The sequence below is a fragment of the Eretmochelys imbricata genome, chromosome 2 (assembly GCF_965152235.1).
Source record: "Eretmochelys imbricata isolate rEreImb1 chromosome 2, rEreImb1.hap1, whole genome shotgun sequence".
Lineage (NCBI taxonomy): Eukaryota > Metazoa > Chordata > Testudines > Cheloniidae > Eretmochelys > Eretmochelys imbricata.
Window position 1 is genome coordinate 146,826,739 of NC_135573.1, and position 24,572 is coordinate 146,851,310.

General features: G+C 45.3%; 1 protein-coding gene across 6 annotated transcripts in view; it reads left to right on the plus strand.

The window, feature by feature from the left end:
- NFX1 (nuclear transcription factor, X-box binding 1) overlaps positions 1-24,572 on the plus strand; it is a 231,236-nt gene that overhangs the window by 132,053 nt on the left and 74,611 nt on the right. For all 6 annotated transcript variants that reach the window (XR_013345235.1, XR_013345236.1, XM_077810831.1 and 3 more), the window contains 3 exons: positions 19,814-19,933; positions 20,733-20,812; positions 21,312-21,542. Coding sequence is in view for 4 of the 6 variants with exons in the window: in XM_077810831.1 (XP_077666957.1) it covers positions 19,814-19,933; positions 20,733-20,812; positions 21,312-21,542 (431 nt within the window). In the remaining 2 variants the exon portion in view is untranslated. The remainder of the gene's footprint in view (positions 1-19,813; positions 19,934-20,732; positions 20,813-21,311; positions 21,543-24,572) is intronic.

Below are 24,572 nucleotides of genomic sequence, written 5' to 3' on the forward strand. Positions count from 1 at the left end.
TTCATCTCTACTAGCCCAATTGGTCAGACCCCCTCTGTCGCTCCTGAGAGATGCATATGTCATCTCCCAGGACAACAGCTGCATCCTCAATCACAATCTATAGGCCTGTCAGCGTGGATGCTTCATGGCTGACTTCCTCTGAATGGTGTTGCTCTATTAAAGTAGAAGAAAGTCTCCTGAATGTTAATGCTTCAACCAGGTCTACTTACCCTCCAAAATGGAAGAAATTCTCTGTTTGGCCTATGCAAAGAGGTATCCACCCAGCCCAAGCTTCAATTCCCCATATCCTGGAGTATCTCCTGTTCCTGAAGCAAGGACTTGCCTTTAATTCCATCAGAGTCCACCTGGTGGCTGTCTCAGTTTTCCACCTTCAACCCTTTTCTCTTCAAACCCTATGTCCGTTAGATTTCTAAAGGTATTGGATGCGCTATACCCACAGACCCATAGCCCAATTCTGCAGTTTAGTTCTGCAGTTTAAAGTTTGATGGCTCCACCCTTTGAGCCACTAGCAACATATTCCTGTTACACCTATCTATGAAAGTGGCTTTCTTGGTCATGATTACCTTGGCCAGGAGAGTAGGAGAGCTATGATCCCTGGTGTCAGAACCTCCCTACACAGTATTTTTCAAAGATAAGGTTTTCCTTCGATCTTATCCAAAGTTCCTGACTAAAGTGGTTTCTGATATTTTCACATTAGTCAAGAAATTTACTTACTACCCTTCTTTCCAAAGCCTCATTCAAGCAGGTGGGAAGAGAAACTCCATTCTCTAGATGTTAGAAGTGTTAGTCGGATCTAGGCTTTTTGTATGGATCGGACTAGCCCATTCAGATCATCCTCATAGCTATTTGTTGTAATTTCAGAAAGAGTAATGGGCCACCCAGTGTCCACTCAGATAGTCTTCTCCTGGATTTCTGGATGTGTATGTCTATATGTATATGTCTGTGCTACCGTTCTGTGGATCCAGAACCTCTATCTGAGGTGGTGACTAGCTCAGCTAGATCAGTGGCGGCTTCCACGGCCTTTCTCGCTTGGGTGCCTATCCTTGATGTTTGTAAGGTGGCATCCTGGTCTTCAATCCACACATTTACCTCCCACTATGCCATCACTCATTAGTCTAGAGACAATGCCAGATTTGGATTCGTGGTCCTGCAATCCCTGTTCAAGTAGACTCTGAACTCACCTCCAGCTTGAACTGCTTGTGAGTCCCCCACAGTGGAATGGACATGTGCAATCACTCAAAGAAAACAATGGCTACCTACCTTTCTTTACTGTTGTTCTTCGAGCTGTGTTGCATATGTCCATTCCACAACCCACCATCTTTAAGAACATAAGAAAATAAGAATGGCCATATTGGGTCAGACCAGTGGACCAGGATCTAGCACAGTATCTTGTCTTCCAACAGTGGTCAATGCCAGATTCTTCAGAGGGAATGAACAGAACAGGGCAATTGTCAAGGTTCCTTCCTCACTCTGAACTCTAGGGTACAAATGTGGGGACCTGCATGAAAGACCCCCTAAGCTTATTCTTACCAGCTTAAGTTAAAAACTTCCCCAAGGTACAGACTTTGCCTTGTCATTGAACCGTATGCTGCCACCAGCAAGTGTTTTAAACAAAGAACAGGGAAAGAGCCCACTTGGAGACGTCTTCCCCCAAAATATCCCCCCAAGCCCTACACCCCCTTTCCTGGGGAAGGCTTGATAAGAATCCTCACCAATTTGTACAGGTGAACACAGACCCAAACCCTTGGATCTTAAGAATAACGAAAAAGCAATCAGGTTCTTAAAAGAAGAATTTTATTTAAAGAAAACGTAAAAGAATCACCTCTGTAAAATCAGGATGGTAAATACCTTACAGGGTAATCAGATACAAAACAGAGAATCCCTCTAGGCAAAACCTTAAATTACAAAAAGACACAAAAACAGGAATATACATTCCATCCAGCACAGCTTATTTTACCAGCTGTTAAACAAAAGGAAATCTAACACATTTCTAGCTAGATTACTTACTAACTTAACAGGAGTTGTAAGTTGCATTCCTGATCTGTTCCCGGCAAAAGCATCACACAGACAGACAAACCCTTTGTTCCCTCCCCTCCAGATTTGAAAGTATCTTATCCCCTCATTGGTCATTTTGGGTCAGGTGCCAGCGAGGTTATCTTAGCTTCTTAACCCTTTACAGGTGAAAGGGTTTTGCCTCTGGCAGGAGGGATTTTATAGCACTGTATACAAAAAGGTGCTTACCCTTCCCTTTATATTTATGACAGCAATTATCAAGTGATCCATCCCCTGTCATCCAGTCACAGCATCTGGTAGTTAAAGGTTTAGGGACACCCAGAGCATGGGGTTGCATTACTGACCATTTTGACTATTAGCCATTGATGGATTTATCCTCCATGAACTTATCTAATTCTTTTTTGAAACCAGTTATAGCTTTGACCTTAACATCCCCTGGCAATGACTTACACTGTTTGACTGTACGTTGTGTGAAGAAGTACTTCCTTTTGTTTGTTTTAAACCTGCTGTATATTAATTTCATTAGATGACCCCTGGTTTTTGTATTATGTGAAGGAGTAAATAACATTCCCTTATTCACTCTCTCCATGCCGTTCATGATTTTATAGACATTTATCATCTCTCCTTAGTTGCCTTTTTTCCAAACTGAAAAATCCCTATCCTCATAATCTCTCCTCATATGGAAGCTGCTCCATACCCCCAGTTGTTTTTGTTGCCCTTCACTGTACTTTTTCCATTTCTAATATATCTTTTTTGAGATGGAGCGACCAGAACTGCATGCAATATTCAAAGTATAACCATACCATGGATTTATATAGTGGCATTATGATATTTACTGTCTTATTACCTATCCCTTTCCTAATGATGCCTAACATTGTTAGCTTTTTTGACTGCCATTGCACATTGAGCAGATGTTTTCAGAGAACTATCCATAATGACTCTAAGACCTCTTTCTTGAGTGGTAACAGCTAATTTAGAACCCATCATTTTGTATGTATAGTTGGGATTATGTGTTCCAATGTGCATTACTTTGCATTTATCAACGTTGAATTTCATCTGCTGTTTTGTTGCCCAGTCACCCAGTTTTATGAGATCCCTTTGTAACTCTTTGCAGTCTGCTTTGGACTTAACTATCTTGAGTAGTCTTGTGTCATCTGCAAACTTTGCACCTCGCTGTTTACCCCTTTTTCCAGAACATGTGAATATATAGAACAGCACTGGTCCTAGTACAGATCCCTGGGGTACCCCGCTGTTTGCCGCTCTTTGTTGTGAAAACTGATGATTTATTCCTACCCTTTGTTTCCTGTCATAGCTTCAGTTACATGTACAAATTAAACGCCTGTAATGCTTTTGCTGTCAATTAGAGAGCAGGACAGTTATTCTCTGGCCCTCAGGGATGTTATGTAGCCTAGTAATCCTTTCAAAGATGGTCAAATATTCCTCAGTGCAATCAGTTTCCTTGTAACTAGGGTAGAATTTGTCCCAGTCATGATCCTTGGAGAGGAGTGCTTGCTGCCTGAGGGTTTTGTATCCATAGCACCAGCAACCTGTGTTCATGATTTCTCCTCCCACTTCCAGTCCTCTAGTTCTGTGGCTCACTAATGTGCAGCTATTTCTGCTGCCTGTTTCTGCATCTCAGCTTCCAGGGCTCTTTGGTGTGCTGCTTCCGCTGACTCCCACTTTTCCTTTTCCGCCTACAGGGTTCTCTGGTGGGCTTCCTCTTGTGCTACCTGTTTCTCTTTGGCTGCTTACATCTGGAATTCTCGTTCCTTTGCCACCTCTAACTTGGCCAACTGTAACTTCATGGCTGTTCTGCTGATGGCTGCCTTAGGCTGATTTTCTAAGCCTTTGCCCTTAGGACCTTTTATTGCATCAGTCTGATCTTTGGACCATTTATCCTGCCGGCTCATTTTTTACTTTTAGTTCTCTTTTCTTTACCCGAAATAAACTAATGGAAAATAACTAACTGTAACCTTTTATTTGTCTGTTCCCTAACCTTCTCACTTGTGAATCTCTTAGAATCTAGTTTACAAGTGCTTGGGGTCTGATCCTTAGCTAACCAGTAAACTGTGTAAATCCTGGCAATTACATCATTATGAAGGTTATTAGGGTACCCAGGACCATAAGTCACCTTGTTAATTCCCTCCTTCCAGCATGAGGATGCCTTCCTTATGCTTATCTGGGTGCTACCCCTCTAGCCCAAACACTCTCCTGATATCACCCAAACACTCTCCTCTGGGCAATGTTAGCCCTTACTTTGCTTTGCAGGTTAACAATAGATGCACTCCAGTCACCCTTATCCACTGAACACTCCCAGAAATATCAGGTCTGCTGTCTCTAAGGGATCAGTGTACACAGCAGCTTGCACGATTCAATCCATGCATGGGGACATCCTGAGCCCACCTTCAATCCCTCTTACTGGCCCTAGCCCATGGGACCCATAAGCATGATACTCCAGGTCAGAGCAGTCTAACAGGGAATCACTCTCCCTACTGCAAGAGAGTAATTAGAGCTTCCACTTGATCCCCATGAGCTGGATCCGCTAGTTTTGCCAGTACTGGCAAGGTTATCCAAGGCAGTCATCCCAGCTTCACCATTCCCTCTGGGTGACCATAAGCAATTTTGAGAGCTGCTACGTAGGGTGGCAGAGGAGCTCCAGATGTTCCTGGAGAAGGTTCAGGACACACAACTCAACACAACTCCTGGACATCCTACATCACATAGGGTCCAGGCAGAGAGTACTGGTGAATGAAGCCGGATATGTCCAGCATATATTGGCAATGTGTATCTCTACCCCCAAGAGGGCTAAGAAGCACTACTTTGTCCCAGCTAAGAGAGCAGAGTTTCCGTTTAGCCGCCTTGCACCAAACTCCCTACTTGTTCAGATTGCCACAGGAAGATGTAGCCACCCACTCTGAAATTAGGGAGGCCAAGTAACTGGACCTGTTGGGAAGGAAGGTTTTTACATCATCTAGTTCAATATTCTGAACTGGAGGCTATGTAGTGCTGTTGGCCAAGTATGATTTTCTGAATTATTGACAGTTCTTGGATTTTAAGAACAAATTTCCCCAAGCAAGACATGGCTCAATTTCAGGCCCTTATTGATGAAGGCAGGTTGGTGTCCAGAACTGCATTTGCAGAGAAACTATAACACAATGGAGTATTTGCCCTTCAAGACCAACGTTTTCAGCAAAAAGACTGAGGAGTCTTTGCCCTCACTATAGGACTTCAGGGCAACCCTCCATTTTCTGGGTATATATACACCTGCCCCAAAGATCCACGAACATCCTGACAAAACAAGAGCTGTGCCTCAACCATTTTGCCATCAGTGATTCTATGAACCTCTTTGTGAAGGGCAGTGTACACAAAAGCCACGATACCTACATCCTACACATCCGTCACATCAATCCAACCTTATTTCCCAGGCACTATTGATACCATCTCCACCCAATCCTCACATATGCTTTGGTAGCTCTTTTTCTGCAACTCGAGTGCAATAACAGTGGACAAGTTGGGTGCTGAATATCATCCATTCTGGCTATACCAATACATTTCTCTTCTTACCCCCATCCAAAATGCCCTTCCCCATCCTTCTTTGAGACCATTCTCATGAGGAGATCCTTTGCCCAGAGGTAGAATCCCTCGTTAAAAATGTTTACTAGTTCCCAAAAAGAGGGGAGGGTGGAGACCCACTCTCCATCTGCACCAACTCAGTGTCTTTTTTTTTTTTTTTATTTGCAAACTAAAATTCCATATGGTTACACTGGCATCAATATTTTCATCCCTCAAAAGGAGCACAGCTTTCAATATGAAAGATGCATACTTCCATGTGGACATTGACCCCTTCCACACAAGATTTCTGTCAGGTTTATGGTGGGTCCTGACCAGTACCAATACAGGTTACATCCATTTGGCCTAGCAACCACACCCAGCATCTTCCTCAAATTGTTTCTAGTAGTAGCAGCATAGTTCAGATGCAGCAGCTTCTGTTTTCCTGTATTTAGACTATTGGCATCTTGTTGAAAGGACACATGAAAAAGCCCTTACATCAACATCATCTCTGCTTCACCTTCTCTCATCCCTAGGAGTCTGTGTGAACATGGAAAAATCTACCCTGATTCTAACTAAGACTTCAGAATTTATAGGAGCAATCTTCAACTCAGTCAGGGTGAGCGTTTATCTCCCGATGGATAGATTTCACACCATGAGTAATGTGATAGACCAGGTAATGTGTGCCTCTTGAACATAATTTCAGACTTTCCTTTCTCTCCCGGAATGCATCATGGACTTATGTCACACTATTTACCAGTCTCCACTTCCATTGCCCACAGACTTAGTTCCAAACAGTATATACACCAACCAGTCACAGCATGAACACCATAGTGACACTTTCTACCTGGATGAGGACCTCATTAATTGGTGGAAAAATCCTGAATAAGTGTGTGTAGGTATTCCTTTCCTAGCCCCACACCTGAAAAGATGATCATTACAGATGCCTCCATGATAGGCTGGGGACCTCACGTGAACAGTCAGATGGTGCAGGGACTTGGATGTCTCGAGAGCCCAGAATGCACATCAGTCTTGTGGACTTCCGGGCAGTCCAGAAAGTTTGTGACGCCTTTCTACCGTTCATTCAGTTTCACCATAAACAGGGTTGAGTGAGATCCATCCCCCTGTGTGTAGAAGCTGTCACCTTATGGAACTGTTGGATCAAAAATCATATTACCCTATTGACAGTGTACTCTCCAGAAATCCAGAATTAATTGGAAGACAGCCTTAGCCAGTAGTGAACAGCATTTTCACTCAGTGGGGAACCCCCATTTTGGGCAGGCGAACAGGAAATGCAACATGTACTTCTCCAGGGGAGCTCAAGAAAAGCACTCCAGAGGCAATATTCTCCTTCTGATCTGGTCAGATTACTTGAGCTATGCCTACCCTCCCATCATGATACCACCTCAGGTTCTATAGAAGATTTAGCAAGACAAAGCACAAGTCATCCTCATTGCTCCCAAATGGCCCAGACAGTTCTGGTTTCTAAGCCTCCTACAGATGTCACCCCATCCAACAATCAGCATGCAATCCTTTCCAAATCTCTTGACTCATGAGAATGATAGCATCTACCATCTGAAAGCACTTCATCTCATGGCTTGGCATTTGGATGGGTGTCAAGCCTAGAAAATACCTGCTGTGGGGCCATGCAACCATTCTTAATAATAGCAGAAATGACTCCACCAGAAAATGCTACCTAGCTAAGTGGAAACATTTCTCTATCTGGGCCCAGCAAAAGCATATATCTTCAGAGACAGCAGATAGTCCCGCTGTTTTAGACTTACCATGAAGGCATCAGTTCTTTCCCTTAATTCACTGCAAGTCCACCTGGTGGCAATCAGCATGTGTCACCTGCCATCAGATCTTTACCCAGCCAGTAACCAAATTCTTGAAAGGCCTGATGAGAACCTTTCCACCAGTAAACAAACAAAATCTTCAACGTGACCTTAACTTAGTACTTTTGGCACTCACTAAGTCACCCTTTGAACAACTAGCTATGTGTTCCATGTTTCACCTCTTGATGAAGGTAGCATTCCTCATTGCTATCACCTTGGCCAGAAGGGTAAGCGAACAAGGGGCACTCACAACTGATCCTTCATATGCAATATTCCATGAGGACAAATTTTTGCTGTGACTACACCCAAAATTCCCTCCTAGGTTAATTTACTTACATTGGCTAGTTCACCTACCTGTTTTGGGGGGGGTGGTTTGGTTTTTTTCCCCTGAAGGGTGAAGCCCCATGCTTCTGGCAAGGAGAGGATTCTTCATTTCATTGATGTGTGATTTTTACCTGCTGAAAACAAAACAGATCAGAAAGCCTCCTAGGGTATGTCTACACTGAAATTAAACACCTGTTGTTGGCCCTTGTCAACTGACTCAGCTACAGGGTTGTTTAATTTGTGGTGTAGATGTTTGTGCTTGGGCTGGAACCCTGGCTCTGTGACCCTGTGAAGCGGGAGGGTCCCAGGGTTCAAGGCCGAGCCCAAACATCTACACCACAATTAGACAGTCCCATAGCCTCAGCCCAAGTCTGCTGACCAGGCCAACTGTGGGTGTTTAATTACAATGTAGACATACTCATAGATTGTTGGTTGCCATAGCAGAACGAGTTCAAGGTCAAGCTGTATCCTTCCAGAGAATCTCTAAGTCGGTCTCTGGCTGTATTGTACTCTATAGTTGACACAACTCCCTCCCCGTATGGGGTATGGGCTCATATGCATAAGAGGCATCACTTCAAGAGGAATCCCTGCTTGATATTTGCGGTGCAGTTACATGGAGTTCCATCTACACATTCATGGGACATTATGCCTTGGTCCAAGACTGCTCCGCTGACGCATGCTTTGTGGAAGTGGTTCTACAAACATACTTGCACCCTCCTCCTCTCTAGGTACTATTTTGTCAGTCACCCACAGTAGAATATGCACTCGAAGAAGAAAGGGAAGTAACTGGAGTTCTTCAAGGTATGTGGTCCCTATCTATATGCCACTACCCACTCTCCTTCAGATGATAGAGTATCAGGGTTGGAAGGGACCTCAGGAGGTCATCTAGTCCAACCCCCTGCTCAAAGCAGTACCAATCCCCAGTTTCTGCCCCAGATCCCCTCAAGGATTGAACTCACAACCCTGGGTTTAGCAAGCCAATTCTCAAACCACTGAGCTATCTTTCCCCCCGATCATGACTGGCTTTGCCATAGACAAAGGAACAGAAGAGCCAGTTGGTCTGCCCTGCCTCATTCTTTATACCCTCAGTACAGAGCACAAGGATAGCAGGGGCTTGGGCATAGACCAACAGACACTGCTTGCAAGAATTCTCTGTTCTCAGGCACTTGTATACCTACAGTGGTATATAGATAGGGACCATGCATCTCAAAAAACTCCAGTTATAAAGGTAAGTAACTTCCCTTTGTGCATTTCTCTGGATCTCCCTCAGTCTCTCTCCTGTATCCCCTTAATTCCCTTCTGGTCACAGCCAAAATCCAGATATTGAATGTACTTGATGAACTTGTATCAACCAGAATTGTAGTCTTGTTTAAGATCTTGTCAAAGTAATTTGATATCACTTTTCTAAGGAAGGGGAAAAGCAAGCAGCAGGAGACTTTCTACAGAGTCAGAAGCAGGAGAGAATGTCTTAGCTTCTGTCTGTACAGAATCTTTCTTGTTTCTCTTTCTTTGCTTGACATAAACTGGATGAATGTCTTCTGATTATCCTTTCTATTTTCCACACTCTCATGTTCCCTTAAAACCAGTTCATTCTCTAGTGGATCTGTGGTGGTGCTGCCCTCAGTTGTCCAGCAATTCTTCTGTCTCTCTTAGTACAGTGGGTTATCAGCTACACACCAAGACAACAGATCTTTTTCTCTAACGCAGCCAACAACTTGAACTTTATGCACAGAAAGCCTCTTCTGTCAACAGGCAGGAAACAAAATGTGGCTTGTAAGGGATGTGTCATAATAACTATTCCATCACTGGTCAGCTTACGTAGAATTGTACCTGGAGAAAAAGCTTCTACACACTCAGGCCTAGTCTACACTGAGTGGGGTATCAATCTAAGATACGCAACTTCAGCTACGAGAATAGTGTAGCTGAACTCTACATACTTAGATCATAGAATCATAGAATATCAGGGTTGGAAGAGACCTCAGGAGGTCATCTGGTCCACCCCCCTGCTCAAAGCAGGACCAATCCCCAATTAAATCATCCCAGCCAGGGCTTTGTCAAGCCTGACCTTAAAAACTTCTAAGGAAGGAGATTCCACCACCTCCCTAGGTAATGCATTCCAGTGTTTCACCACCCTCCTAGTGAAAAAGTTTTTCCTAATATCCAACCTAAACCTCCCCCACTGCAACTTGAGACCATTACTCCTTGTCCTGTCCTCTTCTACCACTGAGAATAGTCTAGAACCATCCTCTCTGGAACCACCTCTCAGGTAGTTAAAAGCAGCTATCAAATCCCCCCTCATTCTTCTCTTCTGCAGACTAAACAATCCCAGTTCCCTCAGCCTCTCCTCATAAGTCATGTGTTCCAGACCCCTAATCATTTTTGTTGCCCTTCGCTGGACTCTTCCCAATTTATCCCCATCCTTCTTGTAGTGTGGGGCCCAAAACTGGACACAGTACTCCAGATGAGGCCTCACCAATGTCGAATAGAGGGGGACGATCACGTCCCTCGATCTGCTGGCTATGCCCCTACTTATACATCCCAAAATGCCATTGGCCTTCTTGGCAACAAGGGCACACTGTTGACTCGTATCCAGCTTCTCGTCCACTGTCACCCCAGGTCCTTTTCCGCAGGACTGCTGCCTCGCCATTCGGTCCCTAGTCTGTAGCTGTGCATTGGGTTCTTCCGTCCTAAGTGCAGGACCCTGCACTTATCCTTAATGAACGTCATCAGATTTCTTTTGGCCCAATCCTCCAATTTGTCTAGGTCCCTCTGTATCCTATCCCTGCCCTCCAGCGTATCTACCACTCCTCCTAGTTTAGTATCATCCGCAAATTTGCTGAGAGTGCAATCCACACCATCCTCCAGATCATTTATGAAGATATTGAACAAAACCAGCCCCAGGACCGACCTCTGGGGCACTCCACTTCACACCAGCTGCCAACTAGACATGGAGCCATTGATCACTACCCGTTGAGCCCGACAATCTAGCCAACTTTCTACCCACCTTATAGTGCATTCATCCAGCCCATACTTCTTTAACTTGCTGACAAGAATATTGTGGGAGACCGTGTCAAAAGTTTTGCTAAACTCAAGAAACAATACATCCACTGCTTTCCCTTCATCCCCAGAACCAGTGATCTCATCATAGAAGGCGATTAGATTAGTCAGGCATGACCTTCCCTTGGTGAATCCATACTGACTGTTCCTGTTTCCTCTCATGTAAGTGCTTCAGGATTGATTCTTTGAGGACCTGCTCCATGATTTTTCCGGGGACTGAAGTGAGGCTGACTGGCCTGTAGTTCCCAGGATCCTCCTTCTTCCCTTTTTTAAAGATTGGCACTACATTAGCCTTTTTCCAGTCATCCGGGACTTCCCCCGTTCGTCACGAGTTTTCAAAGATAATGGCCAACGGCTCTGCAATCACAGCTGCCAATTCCTTTAGCACTCTCGGATGCAACTCATCCGGCCCCATGGACTTGTGCACGTCCAGCTTTTCTAAATAGTCCCTAACCACCTCTTTCTCCACAGAGGGCTGGCCATCTATTCCCCATGTTGTGATGCCCAGCGCAGCAGTCTGGGAGCTGACCTTGTTCGTGAAGACAGAGGCAAAAAAAGCATTGAGTACATTAGCTTTTTCCACATCCTCTGTCACTAGGTTGCCTCCCTCATTCATTAAGGGGCCCACACTTTCCTTGGCTTTCTTCTTGTTGCCAACATACCTGAAGAAACCCTTCTTGTTACTCTTAACATCTCTCGCTAGCTGCAGCTCCAGGTACGATTTGGCCCTCCTGATTTCATTCCTATATGCCCGAGCAATATTTTTATACTCTTCCCTGGTCATATGTCCAACCTTCCACTTCTTGTAAGCTTCTTTTTTATGTTTAAGATCCGCTAGGATTTCACCGTTAAGCCAAGCTGGTCGCCTGCCATATTTACTATTCTTTCGACACATCGGGAAGGTTTGTCCCTGTAACCTCAACAGGGATTCCTTGAAATACAGCCAGCTCTCCTGGACTCCTTTCCCCTTCATGTTAGTCCCCCAGGGGATCCTACCCATCTGTTCCCTGAGGGAGTCAAAGTCTGCTTTCCTGAAGTCCAGGGTCCATATCCTGCTGCTTACCTTTCTTCCCTGTGTCAGGATCCTGAACTCAATCAACTCATGGTCACTGCCTCCCAGATTCCCATCCACTTTTGCTTCCCCTACTAATTCTTCCCGGTTTGTGAGCAGCAGGTCAAGAAAAGCTCCCCCCCAGTTGGCTCCTCTAGCACTTGCACCAGGAAATTGTCCCCTACGCTTTCCAAAAACTTCCTGGATTGTCTATGCACCGCTGTATTGCTCTCCCAGCAGATATCAGGAAAATTAAAGTCACCCATGAGAACCAGGGTGTGCGATCTAGTAGCTTCTGCGAGCTGCCAGAAGAAAGCCTCATCCACCTCATCCCCCTGGTCCGGTGGTCTATAGCAGACTCCCACCACTACATCACTCTTGTTGCTCACACTTCTAAACTTAATCCAGAGACACTCAGGTTTTTCTGCAGTTTCGTACCGGAGCTCTGAGCAGTCATACTGGTCCCTGACATACAGTGCTACTCCCCCACCTTTTCTGCCCTGCCTGTCCTTCCTGAACAGTTTATAACCATCCATGACAGTACTCCAGTCATATGAGTTATCCCACCAAGTCTCTGTTATTCCAATCACGTCATAATTACTTGACATCACTAGGAACTCCAGTTCACCCTGCTTGTTTCCAAGGCTTTTTGCATTCGTATATAAGCACTTGAGATAACCTGCTGATCGCCCCTCATTCTCAGTATGAGGCAGGAGCCCTCCCCTCACAGACATTCCAGCGACGTCTTCACAGCAGTGAGTCGACTGCTGCCGCTCCCCTGTTGACTCCGCTTGCTCCTCTCGCAGCGGTGGAGTACAGGAGTCGACGGGAGAGCGCTTGGGGGATCGATTTATCACGTCTAGATGAATCAACCCCCGATAGATGGATCGGTACCCGCTGATCCAGTGGGTAGTGTAGACCTGGCCTCAGACTCCTGTTAGCATGTGGTGTTTCCCCACTCAGGAGTCTGTTTTGCAACTAGTTTATATACCTAGCAGGTCAGTATGGTTCCTTGTTAATAGGTGTGACAGGATCGGGCCAGATGGCTACAGGAGAGTGATAGAAGGCAGATATATTATCCCCAGGTTAAGTAGGTCCCTTTTCCCTGGGCAAGGTAACAGGGAAGGTTCCAGAACAATCAGGAACTTTCTGGAAACAACTAAGTCAGACAGCCTGATTAGAACACCTGCAGCCAATCAAGAAGCTGCTAGAATCAATTAAGGCAGCCTACTCAGGGCACCTGGGTTTAAAAAGGAGCTCACTTCAGTTTGTGGTGCACGTGTGAGGAGCTGGGAGCAAGAGGCATTAGGAGCTGAGAGTGAGAAGGCATACTGCTGGAGAACTGAAGAGTACAAGCATTCTCAGACATCAGGAGGAAGGTCCTGTGGTGAGAATAAAGAAGGTGTTGGGAGGAGGCCATGGGGAAGTAGCCCAGGGAGTTGTAGCTGTCACACAACTGTTACAGGAGCCACTGTAGACAGCTGCAATCCACAGGGTCCTGGGCTGGAACACATAGTAGAGGGCGGGCCCAGGTTCCCCCTATCCCTCCATCCCCCCAACTCCCTACTTGATACCGGAGGAGTTGAACTGGACTGTGGGTTTCACCAGAGGGGAAGGTCTCTGGCCCGTTCCCCAATCGACTAGGTGGATCAGCAGAGACTGCGGGGATTATTTTTCTTACTTTCCCCATGTTGGCCAGTGATGAGGCTAACTGAGTGAACGGCAGATTTGAGCCACGAAAGTGGCCAAACTGAGGGCTGCTGTGAACCTCTGAGGCGAGAAAATCCGCCAAGAAGCGCAGGATCCACCAAGGGTAGAGGAGGAACTTTGTCACAATTGGTGTCGGGGTGAGATTTGGTGTATACAGCGTGGCGGAAGAAGGAGGTGGTTGTTTTAAAAAAAAAAGAGAGAGAGAGAAAGACGGTTTATTTTTTTTTTCACCACAATGGAGGAGGTAGTGCAGGCACTGATACAAGCCACGGCTGCCCAGCAGGAGGCTACCCACGTCCAGGCAGCCGCCCAACAGGAGGCAGTGTGGCTGCAGCAAAAGACTAATCGCCTGCTGATGGACCAGGCTGCTCAAGACCAGGCTATGTTGTGGGAACTGGTAAATCAAGTGAAGGAAGGCCCTTACAGAGTTGAACCACGGCCATGATGGGACGCGGATGATACGGGCCAGCAATTGGCTGCAGAAAATGATGGGGGAGGATGACATTGAGGCATATGTCCTGGCCTTTGAGAGGACAGCCCTACAGGAGGCCTGGCCTCAAGATCAGTAGTCTGGCATCCTCCCCCCATTCCTGTGTGGAGCGGTCCAGAAGGCCTACTATGATCTGCCTGAGGAAGCTGAAGCAGACTACCCCCAGCTGAAAGCAGAGATCCTGGCCAGATCTGAGGTAACGACCACACTGCAAGCCCAGCAGTATCACGAGTGGAGGTACCAGGAAAACAAAACCCCGCTTTCCCAGTTGTTTAATTTCATCCATCTCACACAAAAGTGGTTGCGAATTGAGTGCCGGAGTCTGGAGGAGATACTAGAGGTTCTGGTCTTCGACCGGTACATGAGAGGACTACCGCCAGACCCTCATGCCTGGATTAGCCAGAACGAACCCTCCACCTACGACAAGATTGTCACAGTGGTAGAGAGGCGAAGGACAGCGAGGGAGCTGACCCGACCAGTTAAGGAAGAAGCACCCCGCATTAAACTAGCAGCACCAAGCTCTAGAGCTCGGGTGACTGGGCCACCAGGAGAGCCCAGGTGGAAAAAGAGAGGGGCTGAAAGGCCCACCAGAAGCCACAAAAAATCGGCGCATGGAGGGGGAAGAGGATCATGATGTTAGACTGCCCAAACCAAGAGACCAGGGAACGCCTAGGGCCCCATACAGATGCCTGCTGGGAGTGGGGACACATAGCTGCACAGTGTCCCAATGCTGAGGAGCCTATGCAGTGTAACCTGGGGAACTGGGCAGTCCCATGCTCCCTAATCCACCTTGTGGGGGGTCTCACTAACCCCACATATGTACACCAGACCAGTGAAGCTAAATGGGGTAGAGACCACGGCACTGGCTGATTTGGGGAGTGCTATCACGCTGGTCTCGGGGAAGCTCGTGAAGCGTAGTCAGCTGTCGTGGGCTAAGCGTATGGGGATAACATGCGTCCATGGGACAGTTGGTTATTACCCCACCATCCCAGTAAAAACCGAGTTTCAGGGGAACGCTCCTGAGGTAGCAGCAGGTGTAGTCCCTAAACTCCCATACCCGGGGCTCATAGGGAGGGACTTCCCAGGGTTTGGAGACTTACTCCCGGTAAGGGAATTGGAGAAAGGGGGAAACCCTGAAGTCAGTGAGGCATCCACACTAGACTGTCAACCCCCAGTCTTCTCTGAAATATCCCCAGATTTGTTCTCCACTCCCAGACAGGATAGAAAGTCAGAAAGGGAAAGGAGGGCAGCTAAGGCCTTGGGAACCCGAATACTGACCCAAAGCCAGAGGGTTGCTCTCGTAGGTAGGTGGACCCGAGCAGCTGAAAAGGAGGCCACCCAGGAGAGAGAAGCACCCAAGTCTGACCCACATCCTAATGCCTCTGAACCAGTAGAGGCAACAGAGACTGGCCCCCTAGATCTCTGGCAGATTACCGCGGGAGAGGAAATTTTGGACTGGACCAGGCTGAAGACTCAATGTACTATAACGTTAGGAAGGAGGTGACCAAAATAGATGGGGTTCCTGTTGAAGTGAAAACCCAGGGACCAGGACCCTACTTCATAATGAAGAAGAATCTCTTATACCGGTTTGCACCAGTACAGGGGCAGACGGTACAGCAGATCCTAGTACCTCAAAAACAGCAGAATGCTGTATTAAGTCTTGGCCATAGTCCTCTTTTTGGGGGGCATTTGGGGGTAGAGAAGACCCTGGCATGGGTCGTGCGACGATTCGAGAAGAGAAGACAGCCTGGGGCCACCAATATATACTTGTATTTCTGGATTATGCTACTTGCTACCCAGAAACCGTCCCCCTGCGAAGCACAGCCTCTAAAACGTTAGCTAAAGAGTTGGTGGGGATCTTTGCCCGAGTGGGGCTACCAAAGGAGATATTAACAGACCAAGGTACCCCATTTATGTCGAAGCTAATGAAGGACCTCTGTACGCTGCCCCATATCCATACCTTAGAACTTCAGTCTATCATCCGCAGACCGATGGGCTGGTAGAAAGGTTTAACCGAACCCTCAAGACAATGGTAAGGAAAGTGGTAAGTTGGGACGGGAAGGATTGGGACACCCTACCTTAGGTTCGCAATCCGGGAGGTACCTCAGGCCTCAGCTGGGTTTTCCCCCTTTGAGTTATTATACGGATGCCACCCCCATGGCATACTAGATATTGCAAAAGAAATCTGGAAAAAGGAACCCAATGAGGGGAAAAATATAATTGACCATGTGTTGCAGAGGCGACAGCGGATAGCCCGGGTCACCCCTTGGTACGGGAACATTTGGAAAAGGCGGAGAAGGCTCAGCGAACCCATTACAATCGCCAGGCAAAAGTCCAACAGTTCCAACCAGGGAATCGGGTGATGGTGTTGGTACTCACGGCAGAAAGCAAGCTTTTGGCCCAATGGCAGGGGCCCTATGAGGTGGTTGAACCCATGGGGGAAGTAACCTACAAGGTGCGGCAGCCAGGACACCGGAAACCAGAACAAATTTATCACATTAACCTCTTAAAGCCTTGGCACCAACGAGAGGCATGTGTAGTGGTCCAAGAGACCTCGATCCAGGGAAATAACATGCAGGAGCAGATCAGGATATCCACTGATCTGACACCAAACCAGAAGGAGGAGGTAACTCAGATGATCAACCGATACCAGGACATGTTTTCAACCAAACCAGGTCAGGCCACCGAAGCATATCACCACATTATCACAGACCTTGGGGCAAAGGTAACTTTAAGGCCCTATCGGGTCCCAGCAGTAAAAAGCGAGGAGATCAAGGCAGAGGTAAAAAGGATGTTGGAGCTGGGAGTCATCAAAGAGTCCCACAGTCAGTGGTCAAGCCCAATTGTGTTGGTGCCCAAACCCGATGGCAGCATTAGGTTTTGTAATGACTTTCGCCGGCTGAGTGAGAGATCCAAATTCAATCCATACCCCATAACCCGTATCAATGAGTTAGTTGACCGCCTGGGCAATGCCCGATTTTTTGACCACCCTTGATTTAACAAAGGGATACTGGCAGATTCCCCTTGCCAAAGATGTGAAAGAAAAGAGGGCATTCTCTACCCCAGAGGGTCTGTTTCAATATACTGTTCTTCCTTTTGGACTGCATGGGGCACCTTCCACCTTCCAGTGTCTTATGGACAAGCTTCTACAGCCCCATACCAGTTGTGCAGCGGCATACCTGGATGATATGATTATTCACACCCCCGATTGGGAAACCCACTTGGAAAAGGTGGAAGCGATTCTGGACACGCTAAGACGGGCTGGCCTCACAGCCAACCCAGCCAAGTGTGCTATAGGGCTAGCCGAGGCTAAATACCTTGGCTACATTGTAGGAAGGGGTATGGTTAAGCCCCAGCTAAACAAACTAGAGGCTATCCAAAATTGGCCCTGGCCTAATTGGAAAAAGCAAGTCCGGGCATTCCTGGGTGTGGTGGGGTACAACTGACGATTTATTCCCCATTTTGCTACCAGAGCGAGTCCCCTGACAGACCTGATAAAAGCCCGGGGTCCAGACATGGTGAAGTGGACAGATGCCTCAGAGAAAGCATTCATGGATCTATGGACAGCCCTCTGCAGTAACCCCATGTTTATAGCCCCAGACTTCAACAAAGAATTCATTTTACAGATGCATCTGAAGTAGGATTGGGAGCCATCCTATTGCAGATGGTCAGAGATGAACACCCAATCCTCTACCTCAGCAGGAAACTCCTTCCAAGAGATCAGAAGTATGCCATTGTTGAAAGACAGTGCCTAGCTGTGAAATGGGCCACGGAAACACTACGTTATTACTTTCTGGGACGACGGTTTACCCTTGTGACCAACCATGCACCCCTCCAGTGGATGCAACAAAATAAAGAGAAGAACGCAAGGGTGACCAGATGGTTCCCATCCCTACAACTTTTCCAATTCACCATACAACACCGGGCTGGAAGCCACCGTGGTAATGCAGATGGCTTGTCACGGGTACACTGCCTGACGTCCCAAGTTGCCCAATCCTGTGGTGTTGAGCAGAGGGGGGGATATGTGACAGGGTCAGGCCAGATGGCTACAGGAGAATGGTAGAAGGCAAATATATTACCCCAGGTTAAGTAGGTCCCTTTTCCTTGAGTAAGGTAACAGGGAAGGTTCCAGAACAATCAGGAACTTTCCAGAAACAATTAAGTCAGACAGCCTGATTAGAACACCTGCAGCCAATCAAGAAGCTGCTAGAATCAATTAAGGCAGCCTACTCAGGGCACCTGGGTTTAAAAAGGAGCTCACTTCAGTTTGTGGTGCACGTGTGAGGAGCTGGGAGCAAGAGGCATTGGGAGCTGAGAGTGAGAAGGCATACTGCTGGAGAACTGAGGAGTACAAGCATTCTCAGACATCAGGAGGAAGGTCCTGTGGTGAGAATAAAGAAGGTGTTGGGAGGAGGCCATGGGGAAGTAGCCCAGGGAGTTGTAGCTGTCACACAACTGTTACAGGAGCCACTGTAGACAGCTGCAATCCACAGGGTCCTGGGCTGGAACACATAGTAGAGGGCGGGCCCAGGTTCCCCCTATCCCTCCATCCCCCCAACTCCCTACTTGATACCGGAGGAGTTGAACTGGACTGTGGGTTCCACCAGAGGGGAAGGTCTCTGGCCTGTTCCCCAATCCACTAGGTGGATCAGCAGAGACTGCGGGGATTGTTCTTCTTCCGTTCCCTATGCTGGCCAGTGATGAGGCTAACTGAGTGAACGGCAGATTTGAGCCACGAAAGTGGTCAAACTGAGGGCTGCCATGAACCTCTGAGACGAGAAAATCCGCCAATAAACGCAGGACCCACCAAGGCAGAGGAGGAACTTTGTCACACAGGGAAGGATTAACAGCTCAGACTTCAATCACATAGCCTGAACAAAGGATCAAGATCCCCAGTCACATGGCCCATAGAGAGACAAACAGATCAAACATACACTCACTATGTCAAAGCAAATTGCAGGTTCTGCAGCTGCTACTCAAACTCCCCTTAGCCTCTCCCTTTTGCCTTAGGTCTTAACATGAGTACAATACTTAAAATTTTTGTTCAGGGCCTATTTTCCTGTGACCAGTTTTCTAAGATGTATTAAAAAGTGAATATTAACAGTCTGGAGAGCACCCCTACTAAAGCTTTTAAACTCTTGGGTGTAAGTTCTGCTAATTTAAAGGACCTGCCATTTTAAAAATCTTTAACTTTAGTAGCTGCTGTGTAACATGCCCTTTAGTTACTGTTGGATTAAAAAGGACGTCATCATTATATAGTATGAATACATTATCCAGCTTGACTCCAAATATAGAACAGAAATATTTATTGAACATGTTTGTATTGTGTACCTCCTTATTCAGTTTTATCTTCATCTAGTAATGGATCTATATAATTGCTGACATGTTTTGTTCCTGATTTTTGTAAAACCCTTTCTTACTGATTTTTAACCATATTGGCCATAAGTATATTGATACCTTTAACTTCTAATATCAATTGCCTATATTTTTAACTGATTTGTATTAATTACAATTTTTTTCTTTTTTTCCCATTTGTTACATAATTTCTTATTTTTTTATTGTTCCTTTAACTTTCTTAAACTGGATTTTTTTTTTAACCAAGGTAATATTTTTTTTTATGATGTAGGAGTTCTGGCTTTTAGGATGCTTTATGCTAAATAGAATCTCTAATATCAACTTGTTAAAACATTTGCTTTTTTTCTTTTTAAGCAACTCAAAACTTAATCCTAAGTGACTAAACTTGAACTGTATTTATTAGTTGTTTGGTTTGTTTTGCTTTGTCAGGTTTTGATGAGCTAACTTGTTACTGTGGTGAGTCGGTAATTTATCCTCCTGTTCCTTGTGGTACTCAGCCACCAGAATGTAAAAACTCATGTACCAGACCACATGAATGTGATCATCCAGGTAAGTCATAGGTACACCCACATAACATTTTTAAATTGTCCAGTGTCTACATTTTTCTGTGTTCTCAGCTTTATTGTTTGATGTTCGAAAGATGAACCAGATTAGGTATATTTAAACCTTTCCTTTCCATTAATATGTTACTTTTTTTCCAAGTAAAATTGTTGGGGTTTTACACACCATCCAAAGTGTCTGAAGAATTTTTTAGCCATTCAAATAATCAAATCTCATTTTAACCTTGAGTTTAAATAGCATATTCTGAAAAGTAAGCACATGGTGACCTCCCCTTCTTGTAAAAAATGAGAAGAATGTGTCTTCACTACAACTGTAATATCTCATTTTATTATTTGGGACTACTATAATTAGTAGTAGATCAGCAGCAAATTGATACAAAGCATAGTACAGAACAAATTGATCAAATTACTGACAAATGCTTTCTTATGCCATGCTCTAGAACAGTGGTTTTCAACCTTTTTTCATTTGCAGACCCTTTGGAAATCTTAGACATAGTCTGCAGACCCCCTGATGGTCCGAGGACCATAGGTTGAAAACCACGGCTCTTAAAGCTAATACTCAGAATGTCCTACCGTGCAGCACAGGAACTCCAGGAAGGAAGGAATGTCTATGCAGCTAAAGTCATCCTGATGTTAAAGAATTTAAACATAATAGAATACCACAGAAACATAAATTGTGTGGTTCTGAAAGAAGAAATTAGAATATAAAAGGCTCTGTAATATAAAATGTCTGAGTGAACTAAAGTATTTAAGAATTGTTTCCTGATTTTATATTCCTATGTCTGCAGTGTACCATACGTGTCATAGTGAAGAGAAGTGCCCACCCTGTACATACCTCACTCAAAAATGGTGTATGGGCAAGCATGAAGTAAGTGTGGCTGCTATTGAGCAAATTACAATGACATTTTTCATTACAAATGAGCGATAGCCTTATGTGGGCTGTTATTTCTAAACTACATGTTACTTTGTGACTTGATATTTGCTTCTCTAAGGCTACTCCCCAAGTAGCCACAAAATTTGATACCCACAGAAACTATGCTGGTGGTGTTTGTAGGTGTTTGTAAGTGTTTGTTTCATGCAGTTTAAAATGATGAGATGCACTTTTGCTTTCTTTAGACCACATGTGTACAGACTTGATCCAGTATTTCCAGGTATAACATATCATACACACACACACACACACACACACACACACACTCAGGTTTGTGTTTAAAATAGATTTCAAAGAGCTTAGTGCAAAACCATAGATAATTTTCTTCTAAAAATCTATGCTCTATTAAAATATGGACATGATTAAAAGTATCTGAGAATACACACTTTACAATAACACATTCACTGTTAGTTATGATGTCTTTTTCCCTTTCCAGCTGCGGAACAATATTCCCTGTCATCTCACTGACATCTCTTGTGGTCTTCGCTGCAATCAAATGTTAAAATGTGGAATGCACAAATGTAAAAGGATTTGTCACAAAGGGGTGTGTCTCATAGATGAAGAGTGCAAACAGCCATGTACTAATCTGAGACTATACTGTAATCATCCCTGTATGGCTCCATGCCATCCGTCTTTACCTTGTCCTACAACTTCTTGCAACACAAAGGTAATGGCTCTGGAACAAAGAACATAATTCACAGACAGACAAATTGTACACTAACAGGTTTCAGTCAATAATGAAAGATTAAAAAAAATTAAAATACTGACTTTGAAACTTTCAAGATAATGCAATACTATCAGTATGCAAGTTTTGATATGAATTATTATATTAATGTGATAAAGCATTATGTATTTTATGGTTATTTTGTTTTTCAAAATTACCACTATTAGAATGGCTAGTAGTTTGAGCAAAAGTACCTGCCAGATTTCTATCTGTTAAAATATTTGTCCCAGATCCTCAAATGTGATCCATTCACTTTTTGCTCCTGCATAAGCTAGCTCTCTATTGCTTGTGGGATTTGGTATGGGTACGGAAATGTGGCGGAGGAGAGTTGTATCTGTCCTCGCTTGATATAAAATCGTAGTGACCTTAACCTAGTGACATAACATAGAGCAGCCTGCTGGGGGCAACCACATAGAACAGACTCCTTCACACACCCACATCATCTGATCTTTGCTCAGAAGCAGGGAAAATCAAACTGTATATATTTCACTATAGTAGATGTGAACAAAATAATCACCCAAATCTCCCACTAAAAATGGTGGTTCTTCAAGTTCTGGTCCTTATGTGTATTCCACTGTGAGTACATGTGTTTGATGAGCCTGAGATTGGAAGATCTTGCTACTAGTGTCCATTGGTCCGTAGCTGCACTCTTGTCTCCTCGTGCTCTGAACCTATGTTGTAAGAGACCCTGCAGCCAACCACCTCTCTGTTTCCTTCTTACTGCTGCGTGGTCTGAGACGGAACACTCTAGTGTCCTCAAAGTTCTTTCTTCAACTTTATCTGTAAATAGTTTTAAAATATTTTTTATTAGATAGTGTATTATTTTAGTATAATTAGTTAGGGAATGGGGAGCCCTTTTTCCCCTTTAGAGACTTTCCCTCAACCTTATCTCTCCACCCTCTTCCCAGCATGAAGACTGAACTATGTTGGGAGTACTGGGATTCAAAAACTGCCTCTCCTGCCCATGAGCCTTCCTGGTCAGTAAATCATCAGAGGTGTGTATGCTGTCTGAGAGAAGTATATTTCTCTACCAGGTACAGTATCTACTGCTCCTTTCCTAGCTGGACCTGCCAGGTGCAGGACTTCAGGCTCAGAGTACATTTTATGGAGCAGGCAATGAGACCTTAGTCTGATGCAGGCCAGACAGCCCTCCCATATATTGGTCAAAGCACGTCCCCAGTTACCATCATTTTTGATACCTGGGTGAATAGGAATACAGTTAAGGACTCCTCCACTCAAGAGAAGCAATCTCTATGCTCGAGAGAATACTCTTCCTCAAAGTCCCCTCCCCAGCTGTCATTTGAATCATCATGCTCTGGTTCCAAATCCCCAAAGGCCCATCATACTTATTCTGAGGCTCAGAAGACTAACACTTCTCTGGCCACTACCACTTTGCCATTGGTACTGAGCAAAGAAAAATGCCATGAGTCTCGACCTCCACTACCAAAGAATTCTAAGAGCTATATGCACTGATGGTACTGTCATGTTTGCATTTGGAATCTAAGACTTCCAAAAGACTTCCTACACCAGCTCAAGTATGAGGAGACAAGTTACCATAATCCTCCATCTGGAAAGAAGTATATCACTACCGAGCATATCACTATCTAGTCCAGTCCACATTCTCCCATCATTTCAGCACTGCTTCTCAACAGGGAGATGTTGACAACATTGGTGCAGGATTGCTACAAGGACAGAGATCCTTCTCTGCTACCATCCACCATCAATGATACCAAGGGCACCGCCATTAGAAATGGACCCCACATTTTCATTGGAAGTGTCAAACATTGAGCAAAGACCATCATCACCCCCACTGAGGTAGGTTACCCCAGACACAGGATCCAGACCTCCTGGGTTTCTCCACTAGACCATAAGGTGGCATACCTCACCAGGACTATTGGTCATGCCTTCGGAACTACCCCAACCCATAATGGATCCTTATCACTGTCCATAATGGGGACCATGGAACCCATGTACCCGTTATCCAGAGCCAGTGCAGTCACATAGAGAATCACATCATTCCCCCCACCCCTGTTCCACAAGAGACCAGCCTGAGCTCCTTCTAGAACCCATGGAAGAAGGGGGGAGAAGAACTGGATCTTGTGGTACTACCCATCCCATTGGGTATATCATCTTCCTTTCCTAACAAAGTGGTCGCTGTGTCATTGTCTTCTCCATCAGAGGACCACAGATGGTTCCAGGAGCCTATTAAGGGTGGCTGAGATGATTCCCTCAGGAGGAGGGAGTTATCCCACAAACTACTGGATATTCTCCAGAGTGTTGGATGGAGTAAGATGGTGAACCCAGTGAATGAGTCTATCCTAGAGACAGCCCAGGTGGTGTGGCATACTCCAACTATATGTGCACCTACATGTAAAAGGGCAGAGAAAATATATTTGTCCCATCTAACGGAGCAGAGTTCTTCTTTACTCCATCATGCCTCAAACTGCTTGTGGTGCAAGCTGCCACACAAAGGAGTAGACAACAGCAAAGCAGATCTGCCCCTTCAGAAAAGGAAGTGAAATGTCTGGACCTTTTGGAAAGGAGGGAATTTACATCAACTAGCTTGCAATTCCACATAGCCAGTATCCAAGCACTTCTGGAAAAGTGTCATTTTGCCAACTATTCCAAGTTTTAGGAGTTCAGAGACAAGTGCTCTGCCTTCCTTGGGGGGGCAATTCCAGGCCCTTTATTGAATAAGGTAGACTGGTGGCTAGATCATTCCTCCAGGCAGCGATAGACATGACTGATACAGCTTCTAGGTCAATGGCTACCAACATTGTGGTGTGAGGATAAAACTGGTTTCACTCCTCGGGATTCCCCAGAAAAATCCGGGCCACTGTGGAGGACTTACAGTTGAAGGAGACAACTTATTCAGACAAAAGACTGATGAGTCATTACCCCCATTAAAAGACTTGAAGATAACCCTCTGTTCCCTGGGTTTATATAGACCAGCTCTCAGAAGGAAATATAGCA